Genomic DNA, 22,199 nt, shown 5'->3' on the forward strand with positions numbered 1-22,199 from the left:
TTCTAAAATTATCAACAAAACAGTTTAATGCAACACACATTTATATTTAAGAAAACTAAATGATATTACACATTCTAGAGTTATGAATCACAGATTAACATTTCTAATTGATTTCTCAAATGTCATGAATCATGAACTCCAAACTGTTAAACTTATCTGAACTTCGTCGCAGAGAGGCCTCTCTGGCTTCGGGCTCAGATAACAGCACACGGCACGAGGTCCATGTGGTTTGGAACAAAGGCAGTCCGGTTCGGCTTTGTCCAAGAACTTCCACTCAGTTGATGCACCTGGAAGTTGGGGTTTCGCGAATGTAGAGTCTTTTCCAAACAGATTTTCCACTGGTTTGAAGGCTCCAAGGTTGTGCACAAAATCTTCTTTGTAAGCAGGGTTCCACCGTAGTTACTTGAAGACAAAGTCTTTGAGGAAAGCAGGGCCCTGTTTGTTCCAAGGGTCAAGTTTCTTAAGACTCAATAGCTATTTAAATGACTGACACTTTTGTCCAGCTGTAAAACTCCACTGATCAGGTGGGCACAGACGGGCATGCGCAGTCTGTAAAGTTCTTTATTTAATAAAGTCCTTTAAAAGAATTCTTCGTACGGCTCAATCTCCTTCTCCCAGTTTAACTCTTCTGTTGCCGGCAAAGACTTAGTTGGTTTCTGGTTCCGGTTCTGGCAACAGAGCTACAGGTTGAGCTGTGGCAGCGAGTTTCTGGTTCAGGTGAGAGAGAGTCAGAGATAGAAAGACTGTGCGCTGTTCCTTATAGTCTATCAGATCAATAGGTGATTGGTTCCTGAGTTCTTGAGATTGGATTTCGGTTTCAGCCCCCAGTGTCCTATTGGAGGGGGGCTTGATTTATGACTGATGTCAATCCATGCCTTCTTTTGGAATTGCCGGTTGGCCCGGGTTCGTAGCTCTATGTCGGGATTTCGGCTCTCGTCCACTTCAAAGAGTTTTTATCACCTACAGGCCCCTTTCTCCAGACATTTCATAGCAGGATTCCAACCTATTTGGCCTCTTCTCGGTGCCATCCTCCCCAAAACTGTCACTTTGATGCAAACCAGTTCCAACTGATGAGCTAAGGAAATCTGATAACTTTGGGGGGGGAGAGGTCTTCTTTAGATCAGTGCTTCAGCTCAGAGCCCAAATGCTCTTATCAAAATACACCCAACATAACGCTACACTGTTTTGTGTGTGTCTGTGTGTACTGGTGGTAATATTTTTACTCAAAAGTAACTTATTTCCATTGTGTTTTAGACATCTCCAGGACCAAGACTCCAACAGTTCCTTGAGAATGTTGGACCAGAGAAGACGTTCTTCAGAAATGATGATGCTACCTTCAGAGAAGTAAGAGAGAAACTTATGGATGACTTCTGTCTTTTGTGTCTCAGAATTTTGGAAACCTGGAAACAGGAATCTTGAAAGCTGCCTCCACTCTCTTTGACCACTCCAGCTGGCCAGATTACATTGATGCACTTGCTACATTTGGCCTGGAGGAGCTGAAGTTGTTCACAGACCACTTTAGCTACATCCTGGAGGCATACAAGGACTTCACGATTACAACACGTGAGTGGCTGGAGCTGAAAGGTAAATTGTCCACTGCCACTTCCAACACCTTCTGCAACAGCTGTTGTTGCAGTGCCTGCTTCAAGGGACTGTTGGGAGGCCAGACCAGTTCTCCCAGATTGTGGTACTGGTAGAGATCATGCTGGTCTTTCCGATGAGCTCATCCTGTTGTGAGCGAGGGTTATCGGCCATGAAGCGCATCAAGTCAGACTGGAGATCTTACTTGTCCACCAGCATGATGAACAGTCTGTTGCTGATCTCTGTACATGGCCCAGAGACTGAGGACTTTAAGGTAGAGAGGGCCGTTAGCAAGTGGTGGAGCTCTAAAAGGTCAAGGCGACCATTCTTCAATGACTGAAGAGGGAGGGTGAAGCAGAGAAAGTGAAAGGGAACACACTGAAACACATTATTTTTAGTATATTGTTGTGCAGAATATCTCCATGCAATATTGTTGTTTAAGTTAGATTAATAAATTAAATTATTAATAATGTAATGGATGTTTGTTTTTATTAAGATGCATTGTCTTTTTCTAAACACATTTAGTTCATATAATGTCACCTGTCTGTGTCAGAAATACACAAATTACTTAAATAGTTTTGCAAATAACCTAGACCCATGTCAGCATGTCAATATGCAAAAAAACAAGTATTTTAATTTTGGAATGGTTTAAATTGCACTTCAGGATGGTACCGGGACAGTAAGGATAAAAGTTAGTTGCGAGCTCTGTGTACATCGCCAGCCTCCAAGTAACATTCAGCATTTAATTCAATTTAGCAAGGAAGAGTGGGTGAATATTAAAAGCTGGTTTGAACATACCACAAAATCTAAATATTAAATGCTAAATAACTCAAGGGGGTGAATACTTCTGTTTTTCATAACATTTTCTTTCACAATAAAAGTTATTATGCTCCATCAAAATTTTAAGTACTAAATTGTTGATTGTACAAAAAAACCTGTTCAAATGTGTTACAATTTTAGATTGTAATGCAACAAAATGTGGCAGAAGGCCAAGAGGGGTCGACTTTCTACACCCAATGTATGTACAAAACCTTCTGGAAAGACAATCTTAAGAATGATGTAAATATTTTTGGGAAATAAATCTCTCTATATATGTGTGAAATATAATTAAGTCATAAAAAAAAAGTTTAATAATGTTGCTTTATAATACAAAAATATTTAAAATCAGTTGAATATTGACAGAAGCATTATTACTATTCATATTTTGTTTTATTTTTGAATTACAGAGCTGATTCTTATTACAATCCAGGAATTACAGTTTTTGATTCCTAATTCAGTAGTAAACATGTTTTGGCTAACAAGAAAAAAATACATATTTTGTATTACTTTTCAGAAAAGTAAAGAAAATTGTGAAAAGACCTAACATAAAAGTCATAAAATATATTATTTTAATTGCCGTCTTAGAGCAGTAAAGTAACAATTAATGGATTCAAAATAAGAAAAAGATGAAGAAAACGGAGGGTATAGCCCTTTCTTTTGCACAAATTCTGTCTCATTCAATTGCATAGTTAGTTAGCAATTCAACTGTACAGCAGTAGAATATATGCTACACAGTAAAATTTAAAAAGTTCTGGAAGCATTTTAAATGATTTTGTACATCCACTCAGACAGTTTTAGGGAGCTGCAACCTAACAGAGAAAGAGATGTCCTCTGACCAAATCTCAGGTTTTCTGGTCATAGAGTTGCAAGTCTAAGCGGATCCACACTTCGCCTGTTGGCACCTCGTGCAACAGAAGACGCCTGGTTGCTGCTCCCTTGTTTTCCAGCTCTTTTTTGATTGTGGCAACCGGAACCTCAGTGCGTCCCAAGAAATCTTTTAAGACAACATAGTTACAAGTAAAAAAACAATACAAACTCACGTCAATTCTGTTAAGGTCAAACACAAACCTGACACATAAATCCTTATAGAATACAGATAGGGTTCTACTTAGAAGTAGATATTAATATAATATTGTTTATACTACTACTGGTACTACTACTAATACTACTACTAGTAATAATAATATATATTTTACACAAACATACAGTTAGGTCCATACATATTTGCACAGTGACACAATTGTCATCATTTTGGCTCTGTACGCCACCACAATGGATTTGTAAGGAAACATTTTTATATGTGGTCCCCCCAGTTTTAGGGGCTCAAAAGTATTTGGACAAACTAACATAATCATGAATTCAATTGTGAGTTTCAATACTTCGTTTCAAATCCTTTGCAGTCAATGACTGTCTGAAGTCTGGAACCCATAGACATCACCAGATGCTGGGTTTCTTCCCTGGTGATGCTCTGCCAGGCCTGTACTGCAGCTGTCTTTAGTTCCTGCTTGTTCTCGTGAGACAAATCAGTATGGACGAACATAAATCCGGCCTTAAGGGGCACTCGGTGGGTTGAATTTGAAGGTCTATTACTAGTCAGCAAGCTGTTTTTTGAGTGAAGGCTACATGGCTTCAATCAGTCTGTTTATTTCCAGACCATGGACAATTAATAATGGCAATTAATAAGTGTAATTAGCACAGGTAAGTAATAAATATCCAGTTGTGGAATATTGTTTCTCACGTACAGTCCTGTACTCACAGTCCTATCTTTGGGCATCTTTTTATTTTTACGTTACGAACTGGTTTACCTACATGCTACCGAGTTTCCTACCCTCTTTTAGAACATAAGAAAGTTTACAAATTAGAGGAGTCCTTAGAGGAGTCCATTTGACCCATCGTGCTCGATTGGTGTCTATTAATAACTAAGTGATCCAAGGATCATTTCTATTCTATTTTTGAATGTATTCAAAGTGTCAGCTTCAACCACAACGCTCGGGAGTTTATTCCAGGTTGTAACAATTCTCTGTGTGAAGAAGTGTCTCCTGTTTTCTGTCTTGAAGTCCACTTTCCATTTGTGTCCCTGGGTTCATGTGTCCCTGCAGATCTGGGAAAGCTCCTCTGGTTTGATGTGGTCAATGCCTTTCATGATTTTGAAGACCTGAATCAAGTACCCAGGTAGTCTTCTCTTTTCCAGGGTGAAAAGATTCAATTCCCTCAGTCTCTCCAAGTATGACATTCCCTTCAAACCCTAAATCTGGTTGCTTGCCTCTGAACTGCCTCTAGAGCAGCGTTTGCTAGATCTATGTAGGATATAGATTAAATAGATGACAATTATCCCCTTATGTAGATCTTTCTTCTGTTTGCAGTAGGAAAAGCAATCCTGGCATCTATTGCAACTAGAAGGCACCTTTTCTTCTGTACCCTTGGTTTTATTTGTTTTCCTTTCAAAAGTGAACCTATCACAATGTGTATGAACTCATGTTACTGGACATTCAGTACCTCAGAGTAAATCGTCCCATTTTTAAACATTCACTAACAAATAGTTAACCTTATAATAAACTAAATAACACCATGACCGCTAATGGCAAAGTACAAATTAGACCAGACCAACATTCCAACTTTTGTAGTCGGAAATGATTAAGAATGGTCTAAAAAAATCATATAAGAAGAAAGTTGTTAAATAGACAGTAAACCAAAAAAGTATACATGCATACACTAACACAATCTAAATATGAACATAAATAAGAATACACTTGGTCAAGGAAAATACATAATACAACAATGAGAATAATCCTTACCATCTGGAGAAAACTGGTCTCTTTCATAGACAGTTATGCATAGCACATCCTGATAAATGTCCTTTATAAAAAAATTGCAGTTAAAGTTCCATTTAGGATTTGATGTGTCATTTAATGTCCTTGTATTAAAACACTGTGGCCCCATTGTCACTTCACAGTATGGATTACTCTTTCCTGAAAAATAGTGAAAAAAAAAAAGAAAATCCACTATTTAAACTTTTTCAAAGGATCAAATTACCAAAATATACCAAATCAAGTTTTAAATTAATTTGCATAAACTCTGTAGGGCATTAGCAAGCCATGTAGTGATACACTCTCAACAGATGATCTGTCACATATACTGTTACAAAGCAGGAAACAGGAAAAAAACATGCTGCAGATTTCTAAAGTGAAAGTGAAGTACAGACATATTTTATAGCAGTAAACAATTGGCTGAGAGTTCTCACCATTTGACTTGGATGATTTCAACTCGGTGGCTTCAAGGATGGTTACCAGCAATCTGCCTATGCCACTGGCTTTAAGAGAGCGTGCTATAACAAATGGAAAGCAAAATTATATTTGTCCTTGCATAGTGTCAAGCCGAGAACTTAGTGTAAAGCTCTTATCAGAAGTCATACTTTTAATTGTGAAAATGAAAACGCTCTCCAAAACAATTACGAGATATCAAAAAGTAGTCACTTTTTAATTGTAATGTAAAAAGCTACAAAATGTTTACTGTTTCAAGCTTAAGCAGGTGTTATCTCCATGCCCCTGATGCATCTTGACTGCTTTCTTGCAAATTGTATATAACATAATCTCTTAAAAGGCAAGTCATGACAAAACAATAATAATACAAAACAAACTCGCTGCTTTCATTGAATATTACATTTTTGTAGACTGCACTGGCAAAAATGATTTGGCATACTGACATTTTGGCCGTTTTGGAGCATATAATTATTATAATAAAATGATTAGATCCAATCAGATCAGCATAGAAACATGTTACAGTTTTCAATTATGTAGTTCTGATTTGCCCTATAACAAATATCTATGCATGCTTCTAAACTGTCTATTCAAAAAAGTTGAATTGGATTCTAGTATTACATGTCAGCTCTGAAAATGACAACACATTGCATTTCTACCTTGATAAGCTTTCTCCCGTTTCTTCTTTTCTGTTTCAATGAAATGTTCTGATGCTGCTTTAATTTTCTGGACCCAGGCCGTCCTAAGGAGGAAAAAAAAAAAAAAGTGTTTTAAAAGTGCTTAATATTTAGTTGTACCTGTAATTTTGTCTTAGCCCCAATACATTGATATAGACTGTAAACCAGGAAACAAGCCATCAAAAAAGCATCCCACTGCAACTATTTATGTCAATAATGATCAAATATGTAATTAGTGGATTAAGTGATTAGAAAACACCCAACTCAATCAGAAATGTCACAATATCAAATCAAGCCACACAATCTGCACAAAACCCAAATGTAATGATGAGCTTTAGCTAATTTATTTATGAAAACAAATAACAACAACAAACAAACTGAGAAATACAACCAATTACATGAGTAAACCATAACGTTTAGTATATTAAGTGAGTTCCTTCTTAAATAGGTTTAAATGGTTTTGAGGTGGATTTTTCCATGGCACATATAGTTAACTTAAAATTGCCATGTTAGGATGATTTACAATATTTTGATACAGCTATAATACACACATTAAAGTAGTAGCCATGCCAAAATATAGAATATTATTAGTATATTAATAAATTCCCTACACACATATCAGATACTAAAATGTCTTTATCTTTTAAGTACATATTAGTAAAGAATATAATTGTCAGTTTCCAAACTATTTGAGGAATTATTTTACATTTTCTGTATCAGCAGGTTGCTTTAGCTTTTCATATATTTATACAGTGAGGGAAAAAAAGTATTCGATCCCCTGCTGATTTTGTACGTTTGCCCACTGACAAAGAAATGATCAGTCTATAATTTTAATGGTAGGTGTATTTTAACAGTGAGAGACAGAATAACAACAAAAAAATCAAGAAAAACGCATTACAAAAAATTTATAAATTGATTTGCATGTTAATGAGGGAAATAAGTATTTGACCCCTTCGACTTAGTACTTGGTGGCAAAACCCTTGTTGGCAATCACAGAGGTCAGACATTTCTTGTAGTTGGCCACCAGGTTTGCACACATCTCAGGAGGGATTTTGTCCCACTCCTCTTTGCATATCCTCTCCAAGTCATTAAGGTTTCAAGGCTGACGTTTGGCAACTCGAACCTTCAGCTCCCTCCACAGATTTTCTATGGGATTAAGGTCTGGAGACTGGCTAGGCCACTCCAGGACCTTAATGTGCTTCTTCTTGAGCCACTCCTTTGTTGCCTTGGCTGTGTGTTTTGGGTCATTGTCATGCTGGAATACCCATCCACGACCCATTTTCAATGCCCTGGCTGAGGGAAGGAGGTTCTCACCCAAGATTTGGCGGTACATGGCCCCGTCCATCGTCCCTTTGATGCGGTGCAGTTGTCCTGTCCCCTTAGCAGTAAAACACCCCCAAAGCATAATGTTTCCACCTCCATGTTTGACGGTGGGGATGGTGTTCTTGGGGTCATTCCTCCTCCATTAACAAGATCCTCCCATGTAGTTCTGGGCTGATTCCTCACCGTTCTCATGATCATTGAAACTCCACGAGGTGAGATCTTGCATGGAGCCCCAGACCGAGGGAGACTGACAGTTATTTTGTGTTTCTTCCATTTATGAATAATCACATCAACTGTTGTCACCTTCTCACCAAGCTGCTTGGCGATGGTCTTGTAGCCCATTCCAGCCTTGTGTAGGTCTACAATCAAGTCCCTGACATCCTTGGACAGCTCTTTGGTCTTGGCCATGGTGGAGAGTTTGGAATCTGATTGACTGATTGCTTCTGTGGACAGGTGTCTTTTATACAGGTAACGAGCTTTAAGAGAGTGCTCCTAATCTCAGCTCGTTACCTGTATAAAAGACACCTGCGAGCCAGAAATCTTGCTGATTGATAGGGGATCAAATACTAATTTAAAATTACCATATGTGAACCCTGTTATTAGTACATATTATAATAAGATGATGTGTTGATTACCCTATTATTACCCAGATTTTGTTTTAATATTTTTTCATGCATCTTGTTTAATATATACACTACCGGTCAAACGTTTAAGAACACCTCAATTTTTCCAGTTTGTATTGACATTTACGCAGTTTAATGTCTCAATGTACTCTGAAATTAAAGCATAGAACAAATAAACAATTGGAGATAAAAAAGAAATCATGGAATTGTTTTGTTTAACAAAATATAATCCCTTAAACTGATAAACTTTAAAAGGGTACCAAATCCATGTGCTTCTCTTTAATCCCATGTGTACTGTTCACTGTAGTGTCGTTTGCCAAGTGTTTGGTATCCCATGAAAGCTGAGATTCTGATGTAGTTTTTATACCCCCCCTCTCCGCATTCTGAAATTGGGCGGTGAGTGGGGGGATACTTGGTCTGAGTAGGAATACATCATCTTAGAAAATATTGACAATGATGACATTCTGGAACCACATTTTGGTAGAAGCAACACACACCCGAAGAGGGCTCAAACTGTCAAGATGGAAAACTCTGTGTACAGTGTACTAATACACGTTGATTTTACATAATTCGATCTGCACTTATCTTTGTTTTATAGAATATCAAAAAATATGCTGGATTAATTGTTAAGTTGTTCTGAACAAAACAAGCCTATGTGCAAAGAAATCTGATCGAAACTGAGTGATCTGTGACCATTTGAATGAGACGGTCACAGATTACCCAAACCGATACCACCCGGAGCAGACAGCGCATTTACCACCCGGGCTCTGAATGACGGCGGGCAACACAGAAATTGTAAAGGATATGTTTGAGAATGAAATGCGCTGGTAGCCAAGAGAATAAGCTTTCAAATGATGTGAGCATTGTAGGAAGACAAATAATGCTTAAGAGGGTGTAGTAACAGTATATAACTCTGAAATGTAGAATATTTCTCAGTTTTTAGTAACCTAAACTTTTTTTTAACCTCTGGCAGTTTACTGCTTACCTTTGTACCATTTCAGGTTATTCACTGCACTCCAACTGCTTAAATTTCAATAAAAACTGGAAAATTAGGGGTGTTCTAAAACTTTTGACCGGTCGGTAGTGTATATATTTTAAATCCATTATTAATTGGCTCTCTGTACTTAACTTTGACAGTCTGATGTGGACTACATTATGCATTAAGCTTGTACAATTGCTTGGTATTCACCTTTCATTGATGTTCTCAGTCCTCAGATTGTAAACTCTATCAATGTGAGATATATGAAACACCGGTTCATCACTGGAGGGATCAGAAGGAAGCTTCACAAGCACTTCATTTAGAAACACTGGCTAATGAAAAAAAACAATAAATATTTGAGCCACACTGTAATAAACTGAAAACGTACTTGAAAAGCAACACACATATATATATATAAGTTTGGTATATATATATATATATATATATATATATATATACCAAACTTAATTCAGCAAAGAGCAAAACTGGCCTAAACACAATGTAGTACTAATATCATTTATTTAAATATATTCACATTTTTGCATCACATATTTGGGGGTTGGGGGGACTAAGAAAAAAAAAGCATTTCCCTAATATACTATGTTTTAAAGTTCAATATCAACAATGCATCTCCAAAAATCAGAACCCATCTTTATATACAAAAAATGTTAACAAACATATCCTTTTAAAAAATACCTTATTACTTCTGCAATATAAAACATGATTTTAAAAAATAATCAACTTACTGTTTTATACATTTTAAACTGTGTGTTGGATTTTGGATTGAAAAGTTTGTCTGACCCAGATGATGCAAACTGTTTGACCATGTAGGTGAGGAGAAGGAAATCACTGAAGAGGAATCCGTAGAGCTCCTTGTTACTCTTTGTTTTGTATACCTTCCCACTGTAAAGAAGCTTGCGAGGCCCCAGGCAGTTTGTAAGGGAGTTGAAAATCAAATGCTGAATGAATCAGATACCAAAGGAAAATGCAACATGAACAATGTAACATTAAATATGATCATCTTTCAATGTACCAAAATGTTTTAAAACTGAATAATTCCCCCCCTGGCTCATACCAATAAATGGAAGTAGTTCCATCTAAGAGGAAATCTCAATAGGCTGAATCACAGTGATATTGCTTCGACAAATACAAAAGTAATAAACCATGTTACTCATACCATCCTGAAGCCTAGCTGTATTTTAACTTAAAACTTTTAGTTTAAGTGACAGGTTACGTGATTATGCAACAAAACATTTTTACATTACTTCAATTATCCTTTTTTTTTTTCTTATTAATATAGAAATCAAGAAAACTTGGAGAAATCATGCATACAAATCCCTAGCATGTTATTTTTGTAAAATATTTAACCCTCATAGTACTAATAGGCTCATGTAGGTGTGCTGAATGGGGACTAGCTGGTAGATGATGAGCCACAGATCATGTTTTATTTTACAAAAGGACAATTTTACATAGCAACAACTGGTTTTAATCAACAGCAGAGAGGTATGGTGTTAATATTACCCATTAAACATTGTTTTAAAATTAATAGCTTTTTGTTTTGGTAAAAGCTGTATCAAAGCTGTATCAATGTATGTTAAAATAAGGTGAAAGATTGCAACAATTTGAGGTAGATTCACTGCTTGATATCTTTTGAATGTTTTTGTAAAATGTGTTTCTGTATAATTTTTACAAAAATAACATATTAGGGATTTGTATGGATGATTTCTCCAAGTTTTCTTGATTTCTATATTAATAAAAAAAAAAAAAGATAATTGAAGTAATGGAAAACTTCAATTTAATGTGTCTTGTGATAGATAGCTTTTACGTGATCGTTATGTTTTTTAAATGGAAATTGTGCGAGTCAGCTCGAGAACTGCGTTCGCCATGATAGCCTCAGACTTGCCACTACCTTCTCACCTCAGTCACCCCCTCACACTGCACATGCGCCTGTATCCACTCGAGGCGGTCCGAATTCTCCTTCTCTCGAACACCTTCATTGACCTGAGAGCACAGTTCCTCTGCCTTCTCCAAGGCCTCCCGCAGGTGGCTATAGTCTGGGTTAGTTTCTGGAGTACTCTCCAAAATCTGTACATGCAAAAACATGAAGCAAACAATCTGACTGCATACACCGGGGGTTCACAAACTTTTTGACCCAAGTACACCTTTGCCGCCCTGAATTTGGCACCGAAAATAGCATGAAAGCAGCGGGGGTGCACACAGCAAAATAGCATGAGAGTGGGGGCGGGGGGGTTGGGGGGGTGGGGCTCTCGGCAAAACAGCGTGAGAGCAGGGGGGGTGCCCGCAGCAAGGTAGCATGAGGGGGGGGTGTTGCTCACAGCAAAATAGTGGAAGAGCGGGGGGGAGCAGACTGGAAAAACTTGCGAGAGCGGGTTGGGCAAAATTACTGATCGCTTACATCCGCCATTGCATTTTATTTCTTGCACACCCCTTTGGGGTCAGGCCGCACACCACTCAAATAGTGAATGTCACTGATGTGGAAGTGGATGAGGATGTCCACTCGTGTCAAAGAGAAAAGTAAAGAATTCATTATTAGTTGATAAATTTGGGTTTTTAAATACTTACATTTTTAATAATTAGTGGATAGCGGGTGATTCGCTGCATGGGCTTCAGCAGATAACTGGAGAGAGGCATGCCTTTACACCGATGGTCAGTGGCAATTTTCTACACAGCAGAAGAAAGATGAGTATTAAAGATGCACTATTCATTAACTTCATGTCAAAGCTACCAATAGGCCCTTCTGTGGGATGACAGAGGGGCCCCTCCACCCTGTTTCAGATTCTTTTGTGACACTACCTCTTTTGCTTCATAACATTAATCAATATGGGAACCCAAGCTGTTGTGAGGGAGTAACAAATAAACAAATACTTTTATAAGGGTTACTGGCACAGTAACAGGATATCACTTTGGGATTGGTATTTAAATACCACAGTCTACAGACTGAAGGAGATTCAGCATTAAAGAGTTGATGGACCCCTCCAGGGGTGTGTCTGCACTGCACACATCTGAATGTCCCAAAACCGTATACAAATGTGCAGCATAGTTCATTTAGAGACAGAACACGTCAGACAGTGGCCAGACATATGAAGAAACATAAGAAAGATAAGAATGTTTACAAACGAGATGAGGCCATACGACCCATCATGCTTGTTTGGTGCCCATTAATAACTAAATGATCCAAGGATCACGTCCAGTCTATTTTTGAATGTTCCCAAATTGTCAGTTTCATCCACATCGCTGGGGAGTTTGTTCCAGATTGTAACAACTCTCTGTGTGAAGTGTCTCCTGTTTTCCGTCTTGAATGCCTTTAAGCCCAATTTCCATTTGTGTCCTCGCGTCCGTGTGCCCATGAAAATTATCTGGAAAAGCACCTCTGGTTTGATGTGGAGGGCATTTTGTTTGCCTTTTTTTTAATAGCTTCCCCATATTGCTTCAATGATATATGTATTAAATATGCCTACGGCATTTTAGACGCATAAATGCAAAAATTAATAAGTTATATAAACATGTTTAGTTAGAATAGCCTAGAACTGGTTATTTTGACCGGTCATTTAAATACATAATCAATCAAATAAAACGCATAATCCTGCATACCTTTTACAATACAGTCAGTCTCACACTCAAGTGGCGATCTCTACCTGACTAAAGTCTTTCATGTGCTTGAGAAACACACCCATTGTATAGCCTTACAGGTGTCTTTACAACTGTTCTCAGACTGAGAGGACACTGAGTCATTACGCCGCAAATAAACATGAATCGGAGACCGAGATTGAAGAGAGAGCACATTTTGGAAATGCCATATATATGAACTGGGTCCACCAGGTCCAAATGGCACCGTACTGAATGCTTTTACTCTACTGATCAATATGCAATTGCTACTGCTCATAGTACAATGCTCAATAGAGCAGACACATCGAACGCAAAATAATAATTTATGTACATTATCGGTGGAGGAGCAGTTATTGCAATGCAATTAATTGCGCTAAACTGTTCACCTGGAGAGGGCTGTCAAAATGCAGTGTGAGGTATATGCTCATGTAGGAAAAGTGGAGAAACGTGGTCTGTGTAGACTGTACCAAATAGAAAGCTGCCAGCTATGAAGGTTAAGTACATAGTAAATAGTTTATTGAAATACAAAGCTACAGTAAAAACACGCTTTGTATGCTGGGGAAAAAAGTTTACACGGAATTGAAAATGTTTACTTTAGTGAACTAACTAAAATCTATACATAATTATTATTTGTATTTCTTGGCAGACGCCCTTAGCTAGGGAGACTTACAACATAAGCGCAATACAAAGTGCAAGAATACAGTTAAGTACAAGTTCAAATTAACACTATACAAAGCAATTCAAAGTAAAATACATTTTACAACTTCCAATTTACACAGGTAAGTACAATAAGTGAGGTCATACATCCTGGAAAGTAAAAGCTAAGTGCTATCAAGATGTTAGGTCACAGTCAAAGCGAGGAAGGGGGAAATCAATAATACAAATATTAGTAATGCAAGAAGCATGGTAAAATGTTGTGAAGTGCTATCTTACAGGAGAGTAAAAGGACTAAGTACTGTCTGAAAAGATGTGTCTTGAGTAAGTGCCAGAAGGAGGTCAAGGACTCTGCTATTTTGACTTTGGTGGGAAGGTCGTTCCACAATTTAGAGACCAGGGATGAGAAGGAGCAGGCAATGGAGGAAGGAGAGTGGAGAGGAGGAGTTAGTCTTCTGGCACCTGAAGACCGCAGTGGTCTGGAGAGGATGTATAAGGAGACGAGGGACTGAAGGTAGCTTGGTGCAGTGTGGTTGAGACAGCGGTAGGTTAGGGTCAATGTCTTGAACCGAATGCATGCCGGTATTGGGAGCCAGTGGAGGGAGTGGAGCATTGGAGTAGCGTGTGCGAATTGGGGGAGAGAGAATACCAGAAGAGCTGCAGAGTTCTGGATGAGCTGGAGCGGGTGGGTAGTAGTCGCAGGCAGGTCGGCCAGGAGGGAGTTGTAGTAGTCCAGTGGTAGGAGAAACCATGGGATGTGATGAGGGGGCCCAGGGAGCGAGTGTAGAGAGAGAACAGGAGGGGACCCAGGACGGAGCCTTGGGGTATGCCTATGAGGAGAGGCTGGGGGGTGGATGAGGAACCTCGCCATGTCACTTGGTAGGTTCGGTTGATGTCTGAGGAGAGGGAGGCCGCTCGAGCACAGCTGAGGGAGTCAGTGACTGCCAGGAGAGCAGTCTCAGTGGAGTGAGCAATGCGCAATCCGGATTGTAGAGGATCAAGGAGTGAGTGATGGGACAGAAAGGCTGAGAGCTGACGGTGGACCGCCCGCTTGAGAGACTTTGAAAGAAAGGGGAGCAGGGAGACAGGGTGGTAGTTCTGAGGAGAGGTGGGGTCAAGGGTTGGTTTCTTGAGGTGTGGGATGACAGCAGCTTGTTTAAATGCAGAGAGGAAACAGCCAGAGAGGAGTGAGGAGTTGAGGAGGGAGGAGATGAAGGGGAGTAGATCAGGAGCAGTCGCTTGGAGGAGGCGAGTGGGGAGAGGGTCCAGGGTGCATGTTGTAGGTTTGTGACGTAGGAGGAGAGAGGAAACTCTAGAGTCCGAGAGAGATGAGAATGGAGAAAAGGAAGCTTGGTCGGTGGGAGGTTTGGGTGTGATGGGAGAGTAGGGGGGAAACACATGATCATTGGGAATCGAACCCAAAACACCAGGGTTATAGCACTGTTCCTTAACCACTGTACCAATGGAGATGCAAACCTTTATTTGAAATCTGTTTTAAGTAGCCTCTAGTTGCCACAACCAACTGTCCTGATTAGTATACATTATACATTAAAATAAATAATTTAAAATGTGTGTGTATATATTTATATAGTCTACCTGTATGTGTTCTATGGCTCTACAATAAGTGAATGTATTCATGGTTACAAATGCTCAAGTGTAGAACATATGATGCGGGCGAATTGACGTGGGGTTTAATTGTCATCGGGGACACATTTTCATAGGGGCGAATTGAAGCGGGGACTAATTGCCATGAACTCTTAAATGACCTATTAACTTACATATATAAATAGTTCCTGTTTATTAACAATTTGGCGATTAGTTGTATTGTATTTTTAATTAATACTGTAGCATTATGTTGGGTGTATTTTGAAGAGCATTTTAGCTCTGAGCTGAAGCACTGATCTAAAGAAGACCTCTCCCCCCAAAGTTATCAGATTTCCTTAAAGTGTGTAACTGGTTTACATCAAAGTGACAGTTTTGGGAGGATGGCACCGAGAATAGGCCAAATAGTTTGGAATCCTGCTGTGAAATGTCTGGGGAAGGGGGCCTGTAGGTAATAAAAACTCTTTGAAATGGACGAGAGCCGAAATCCAGACACAGAGCTACGAACCCGGGCCAACCGGCATTTCCAAAAGATGGCATGGATTGACATCAGTCATAAATCAAGCCCCCCTCCAATAGGACACTGGGGTCTGAAACCGAAATCAAATCTCACAAACTCAAGAACCAATCACCTATTGATCTGACAGGCGTATAAAGAACAGCGCACGGTCTCTCTCTCTCTCTCTCACCTGAACCAGAAACTCGCTGCCACAGCTCAACCTGTAGCTCTGTTGCCCGAACCGGAACCAGAAACCAACCAAGTCTTTGCCGGCAACAAAAGAGTTAAACTGGGAGAAGGAGATTGAGCCGTAAGAAGAATTCTTCTAAAGGACTTTATTAAATAAAGAACTTTACAGACTGCGCATGCCCGCCTGTGCCCACCTGATCAGTGGAGTTTTACAGCTGGACAATTGACTAAGTCGACTGTATACGAAAGTGTCAGTCATTTAAATAGCTATTTGAGTCTTAAGAAACTCGACCATTGGAACCAAACAGGGCCCTGCTTTCCTCAAAGACTTTGCCTTCAAATAAGTATGGTGAGAGACCCTGCTTGCCAAGAAGATTTTGTGCACAACCTTGGAGCCTTCAAACCAGTGGAAAATCTGTTTGGAAAAGACTCTACATTCGCAAAACCCCAACTTCCAGGTGCATCGACTGAGTGGAAGTTCTTGGACAAAGCCGAACCGGACTGCCTTTGTTCCAACCACATGGACCTTGTGCCGTGTGCTGTTATCTGAGCCCGAAGCCAGAGAGGCCTCTCTGCGAAGAAGTTCAGATAAGTTTAACAGTTTGGGACATTTGAGAAATCAATAAGAAATGTTAATCTGTGATTCATAACTCTAGAATGTGTAATATCATTTAGTTTTCTTAAATATAAATGTGTGTTGCATTAACCTGTTTTGTTGATAATTTTAGAAATAAAATCTGTCAACTCCGAGAAATATCTTCTCATTCCTGTTTAACTGTTTAGTCTGAAATTGACACAAGTTAATAGACACCAGATTATAGGTGGCCCTGCCTATCCTTAATCATTGAATAATAATCAGTTAAGGGAGATTGTGGTAACAAGTAATGATAGGATCTTTCTCGGCACCTAAACGTAAATGAGACTGATATATATATAACTAGAAGTTACCTGACATAAATACTAACCTGCATAGTTACTGAATGCCTGACTAACAATACTAATGAGAGACTCACCTTCGTCTTACTAACCGGTATTGTAGTCAATGTGTTTATAACCTTTTTTGTTTAACGATTTGTGTGTTATCATATGTGATCCCATGGTCTTTGATTTGGTCACGGAAGTGATTTGTCTTTGATTTGTTGATCTAGAGTTGAATTTTAATTAGTTTTTCCCTTTTGTATAATTAGTGTAGTGCTACATTTAGTCTTTGTTTTTGAATAAATGTGACAATTTATATCTTTGGAATTGTTGTCTACGTCCAATTATTACAGAAATTGAGTTCTACAAGATTCCAGGATTCGTGATAAGGTGATACTATAAATTCAATTCTTTAATTGAAATGTATAAGTGTACCTTACGCTACAATACATTTGAGCTTTAATTAAGTTTTCAGTCACCCATTCTTGTTTGTTATCAAAGTAAGGAAGAAGCTAGCTATAGATTCTGTTAGCAGTTTGTAATTTGCATTTGGGTTTATTTCCCTAGTTTATGGATAATAGAATGTATTTTGAAGAACTTTACTTCGAACACTCGTGCTGTTGTTACTTCAATTGAAATTCAGTAATGGAGTCTATGAGGAGACTGGGCATTGTAGCCATCTAACTTATTCCTGCTGTGTGCCCATATGTCAGTGGAAGACCAACATGGAAGTATTATCTCTTGGTCTGGTCTGTATCACAGGCCTGTATTTTAAAACAAAGATTCAACATAGTGTCAGGGTTGTCTAACAGGAGTAGCCAGAGGTCCCAGGTGCGGAGAAAAGGAGCCAGGTAAGGAACTTGGGGCAAAGGTGTAAATCCAGGAAGGCTAACACAATGAATAAAGGCTCAGACTCTCAATAGGAGAGGCAACAAGACCTTGGCACTGAAGGCTGGAAAGAAAGGGCTATATATAAGGGGCAAATGAGTAGGGGACACGTAGCAGGTGTGGTGAGAACCGAGAGACTGAAAATTCAATAATGAGGTTAATGGAAGTGTAGAGCTTGGGAAGAGTTGACAACTGGGACAAGGGCGACCTCTGCTGGTGATAATGGGACCAGTCAGACAGGGGATATGACAGATACCTTGTTTAACACATACCTACATTTCTCTTTCAGGAATTTCTATACATATATATATATATATATATATATATATACATATATATATATATATATATATATATATATATATATATATATATATATATATATATATATACACATCTGCAAAAATAAGTCATACAACTTACATGCAGAGACAGTGGACAAGCTCCTCTGTGACCTCACAGAAGGGAATATCAACAACTTTTGACATTAAGTCTCAGAACCTCCCACATGTATGAAGTATTTTCTATACTGATGTGTACAACTTGATCATTTTGAGTAGATGCTCTTATAGGTGCGACAAGAATGAAAATAAATAAATAGGGGAGTAGAACTAGTTATTTTCTTTTCTTAAATAATAATTAATTAATTAAATACCTTGAGAAATTCCTTGACTTCAGGCTCCTGGTCAGTCTTCTGCAGGAGAAGAGATGCTCCATTAAGCTGGCAACTGCAAAACCGGATGTAAGCCTGCATGTGGGACAACTCAGATGCCAGGATGTCTCCTATCATTTGAACCGGCATTTTCTCCCCACCTGTCTTCTTGCGCACTCGCATTGCCCTAAAACACATACATTTATGAAATGGATTATCCTCTAATGAGAGAGGCAATCAAAGGAAGAGATGGACAGCAGCTCCCGTCTATAAACAGTCCACAATCGTGATGTTTTAAAAATATTCTTCATTTATGAAATATTACAGAAATAGCGAACAATTTGATGATTTTTGCGTTTTGACTTTTTGGTCTTCCTCAGAGCATCGATGGGAGACATCCTACATACTCCCTGGGACCGTTGTAGCGCCACCAACCTTATAACTCACACACATTTATCTTAATCTAGCAGTACTGAAGACTTGTAGATGTAGATGCACACTGTTTTCTTCCTCCTATATTTTTATTGATATACTTCACAGATTTTTTTAAATCTTAAAACTTTAGATCAATATCAACTTTTTATAATACAAAATATTTATACTTATTATAATACTCACTTTAGGAGCTTAGTATTCGATGTTATGAGTTCCTTCCAGTTCACAAAGATTAATGATATCTCTGTCTCTGTAAGGTGACCAGACTCCATCATGGGCTTATGAAAAACCTAAACATAGAAAACAAAAGAAAGTTGTGAAAATGACAGAATTGCAGAAACTATGTCAAAATTATATCTGGTACAAATAAAAGAAGGAATCTGGGTCTGTGACAAGGTAAAGTGATTCTGTGCTGCAATTCACCCAGACGCTAGGGGGGTGTGGGCCAACCCTGAATGCCTCCAAGAAACAAGATTTGACCCAGAAATTCCACCTTTGGGGCTAATCTTGGATGGCCACTATATGATTATCCTTCTCCAGTTCAGATCAGAAAAGTTCATACTAGCTCTATTGAAATTACCTGTGTGGAATCATGATACCCGGTATACAATTTAAGACAGTAGTTGTGTACCTCCAAAACAAGCTGCAGATCACCCATATATCGCTCCTCAGTCTCAATCAGTTCATGAATATAACCTTGTCTTTTTCTTTCCATGGGAGACATCGTATCAAGGCTCATGAGGTCAGCACACCCTGTTTGGAGAGGGAGGAGTTTTAATCTCTATTAGAGACACAGTTAGTGTATTTAATACTGCAGAGGCTAATATCAACAAAGAACCCTGAATGAACTCATGTCTCATGAAGACATTACCACAAATGAAAAAAAAAATGTCAGTTCAACCATAAAGCTCAGCTGAATCCTAATGCCCATGATTTTTATGACCCAGCTTTGTCTAAGGTTCTGTTTATTGTTTATCAAAAATTGGTATATGATGCTTTGAAATTGAGGCTTCCAAGCCAACTTGCTGGAAACCTATTGTTCTTATATTAGTATAATTAAATGGCAGTGCATGGAATGCTGCACATCTATTGTTTTTGATAGGATTTTTAGGTTGTCAAATACTGAAAGTGCTGAACACCTATTGTTTTTGTTGAGATTATTCATTTCTTAATTAGGTGGCCTAATCACCATATAATTTTCTCTCAGACCACTTGCAGTATGGATGAGAAATGTAGTATATAGTGTTATCTTATAATATACTATTAGATTTGATCAATGCTAGTTATTTGGTCATTCTCTGCGTTTCTTTGACCAATTCATGACTTTACATGATTCAACTGGATCATGCTATCTCTTAACATTATTCATATCACATTGTTGTAATATATAAAAAAATGCTGCCTTCAGCTTGGCTCTCTGTGTTAATATTCCTAAAGGATAACAATATTTTTGGGAACTAGCAGAAACCTGGTGGTAACAGCCATTTTGTCTCTGGCTCCAAACCCATTCAAACCTGTTCCCACTAGGTGAGTGCAAGAGTCTAAGACTATTTCCAAATGCCATTTGCATTTATTGCTCTATTGTATATCAACAATGCAATATAATTTTGAAACCAGTATTGTATTAGTATTGTATACTATTATGCCATGCTTCCTAGGCCACACATAATTGCTGTTTAAGACTCAATTAATTACTGTGTCAAAATTTCTAATGTTTATAAAACCTGCAATGATTGAAGAAAACTCATGAATATGTTAGTAGACATCCAATAATAAATCAAAAATAACAGTTAATTCAAATATAAGATCTCATACAATCTGAAAGTGCTTTGAAATGTCTATTACAGCTATGCAGAAAACACATGTTTCAACACTACACTGCCTTTGCAACAGGGCTGTTTGTGTCCCATGGGCAGCACAGAATTAAGGGTAAGGGGCATCTTTTCAGTTGCTAGTTCTTATAATAATAACTTGTTATGTCGTGATCATGAGATAACCAGAGTTTTTTTTTTTTTCCATGTCCTCAATGAGCCACCGTACTTCGGGAAGGCCTTAACTTAAAATGCACAGTCTCCTTTGGATTTTAGCTTGGAAGCTGGAACAGACAGAAGGGCTTTGTCAGTAGCCAGTAATGTAATGTTAAAAGCTCAGTAAAGTAATCGGGGGCTATACAAAGTCTTCCCTGAATGGTAATTAATCAAATATTAAAATCAACTTTAAAAGCAAATTTGAAGCTAGTGCAGAGATGCAAGGATTGGGAAATGCGGTCTCTCCTGCTATTCTTCATGAGAAGCCTCACAGCTGAATTTTGATCTAACTGCAGACATGAGGGGTCTTGGCAACTTAGACAGGTGTAAAGTGAATTACAGCCGCGAAGAAATAAAAGCATGATATAACTTCTCAGTATGACCTAAAGACAAAAATGATATTAACTAGATAGCTGGTAGTAGTAGTAGTAGTGAATTATTCCTTTAGTTTGTAGCTCAAAATCCAAACTAATGTCAAGAATTACACTCTGGTTCCTGGAAGAAGGTTTTATATTGAAGGTTATGGGACACAGATTAGCATACATTTGCTCAATTAACCATTTTGGAGCAATAATTCAAACTTCTGATTTATCCTTATTTAACTGTAGAAAATGTTGGGGCCATCCAACAAATTATTTAATTTAGACAGTCATGCAGAAGATGTAACCTACTCAACTCAATATGTTTTATTGACAGGTAAAGCTGCGTATCAAAAAGCGTATAAAAGTGAAAAGAGATATTATGGTTATGTATGATATGACCAAGAGGAAGCATATAGAAAACAAAACTGGCCGCAAAATTGACCCTTGAGGGACCCACAATTAATTGGATTAGAAACTGAAAACTCTCTGTCGGAGAGATTATATATAAACCAATTCAGAGCAGTGTCAGAAACAACTACCCAGTTTCTAAGGCAGTCAAATAAAATGGTATGGTTAACAGCATGAAAGTCTAATGGGACTAGCACTCGCCAGCGTTTGCATTCATAAGAAGGTTGTTGGTTACAGTAAGAAGTACAGTTTCAGTGCTGTGCATAGAACAAAAATCAGACTAGATTTTATCAAAAAGGGTATTTATGCTCTATAAATTACAGCTAGTATTCCACCCTGATTACATTCCCTGGGCTTATTAATATGATTGTAGTCAGGAGGGCAAGTTTTAATCATGTTTCACCCAAGATTCAGTTATCATTAAAAAGTCAATATTATTAGATATTAAATATTGTAATAACATAATTAACAATAAACATTGTTTTTAATTCTGCTAGTCCGTTTAGTACCTCCTCCTCATTTATCCTGATCTCTCTTAGGGTTTCACTGGACTGATTGTTAACCTGTGGCATGTTATCTGTTTTTTCTTTTGTAAAAATCTCTGTGAAATACTCATTTAGAACATTTGCCACATCTTGTTCGTTTTCCAAGATACTTCCATTTTTGCCCTTTATCTGTT

The 22,199-nt window shown here is 38.2% G+C and overlaps 1 protein-coding gene across 6 annotated transcripts in view; it reads right to left on the minus strand.

Moving 5' to 3' along the window:
• Positions 1 to 2,768: 2,768 nt before the first annotated feature.
• LOC136738487 (intersectin-2) overlaps positions 2,769 to 22,199 on the minus strand; it is a 235,780-nt gene continuing 216,349 nt past the window's right edge. For all 6 annotated transcript variants that reach the window (XM_066698568.1, XM_066698407.1, XM_066698655.1 and 3 more), the window contains 11 exons: positions 19,355 to 19,476; positions 18,907 to 19,013; positions 18,292 to 18,475; positions 11,843 to 11,941; positions 11,177 to 11,344; positions 10,006 to 10,218; positions 9,470 to 9,591; positions 6,317 to 6,399; positions 5,642 to 5,725; positions 5,196 to 5,369; positions 2,769 to 3,394 (listed from right to left, as the gene is read on the minus strand). In XM_066698568.1, the coding sequence (XP_066554665.1) occupies positions 3,243 to 3,394; positions 5,196 to 5,369; positions 5,642 to 5,725; positions 6,317 to 6,399; positions 9,470 to 9,591; positions 10,006 to 10,218; positions 11,177 to 11,344; positions 11,843 to 11,941; positions 18,292 to 18,475; positions 18,907 to 19,013; positions 19,355 to 19,476 (1,508 nt within the window). In that variant the 3' untranslated portion in view covers positions 2,769 to 3,242. The remainder of the gene's footprint in view (positions 3,395 to 5,195; positions 5,370 to 5,641; positions 5,726 to 6,316; positions 6,400 to 9,469; positions 9,592 to 10,005; positions 10,219 to 11,176; positions 11,345 to 11,842; positions 11,942 to 18,291; positions 18,476 to 18,906; positions 19,014 to 19,354; positions 19,477 to 22,199) is intronic.

This window comes from Amia ocellicauda, chromosome 1, assembly GCF_036373705.1.
Source record: "Amia ocellicauda isolate fAmiCal2 chromosome 1, fAmiCal2.hap1, whole genome shotgun sequence".
In the NCBI taxonomy this organism is placed as follows: domain Eukaryota; kingdom Metazoa; phylum Chordata; class Actinopteri; order Amiiformes; family Amiidae; genus Amia; species Amia ocellicauda.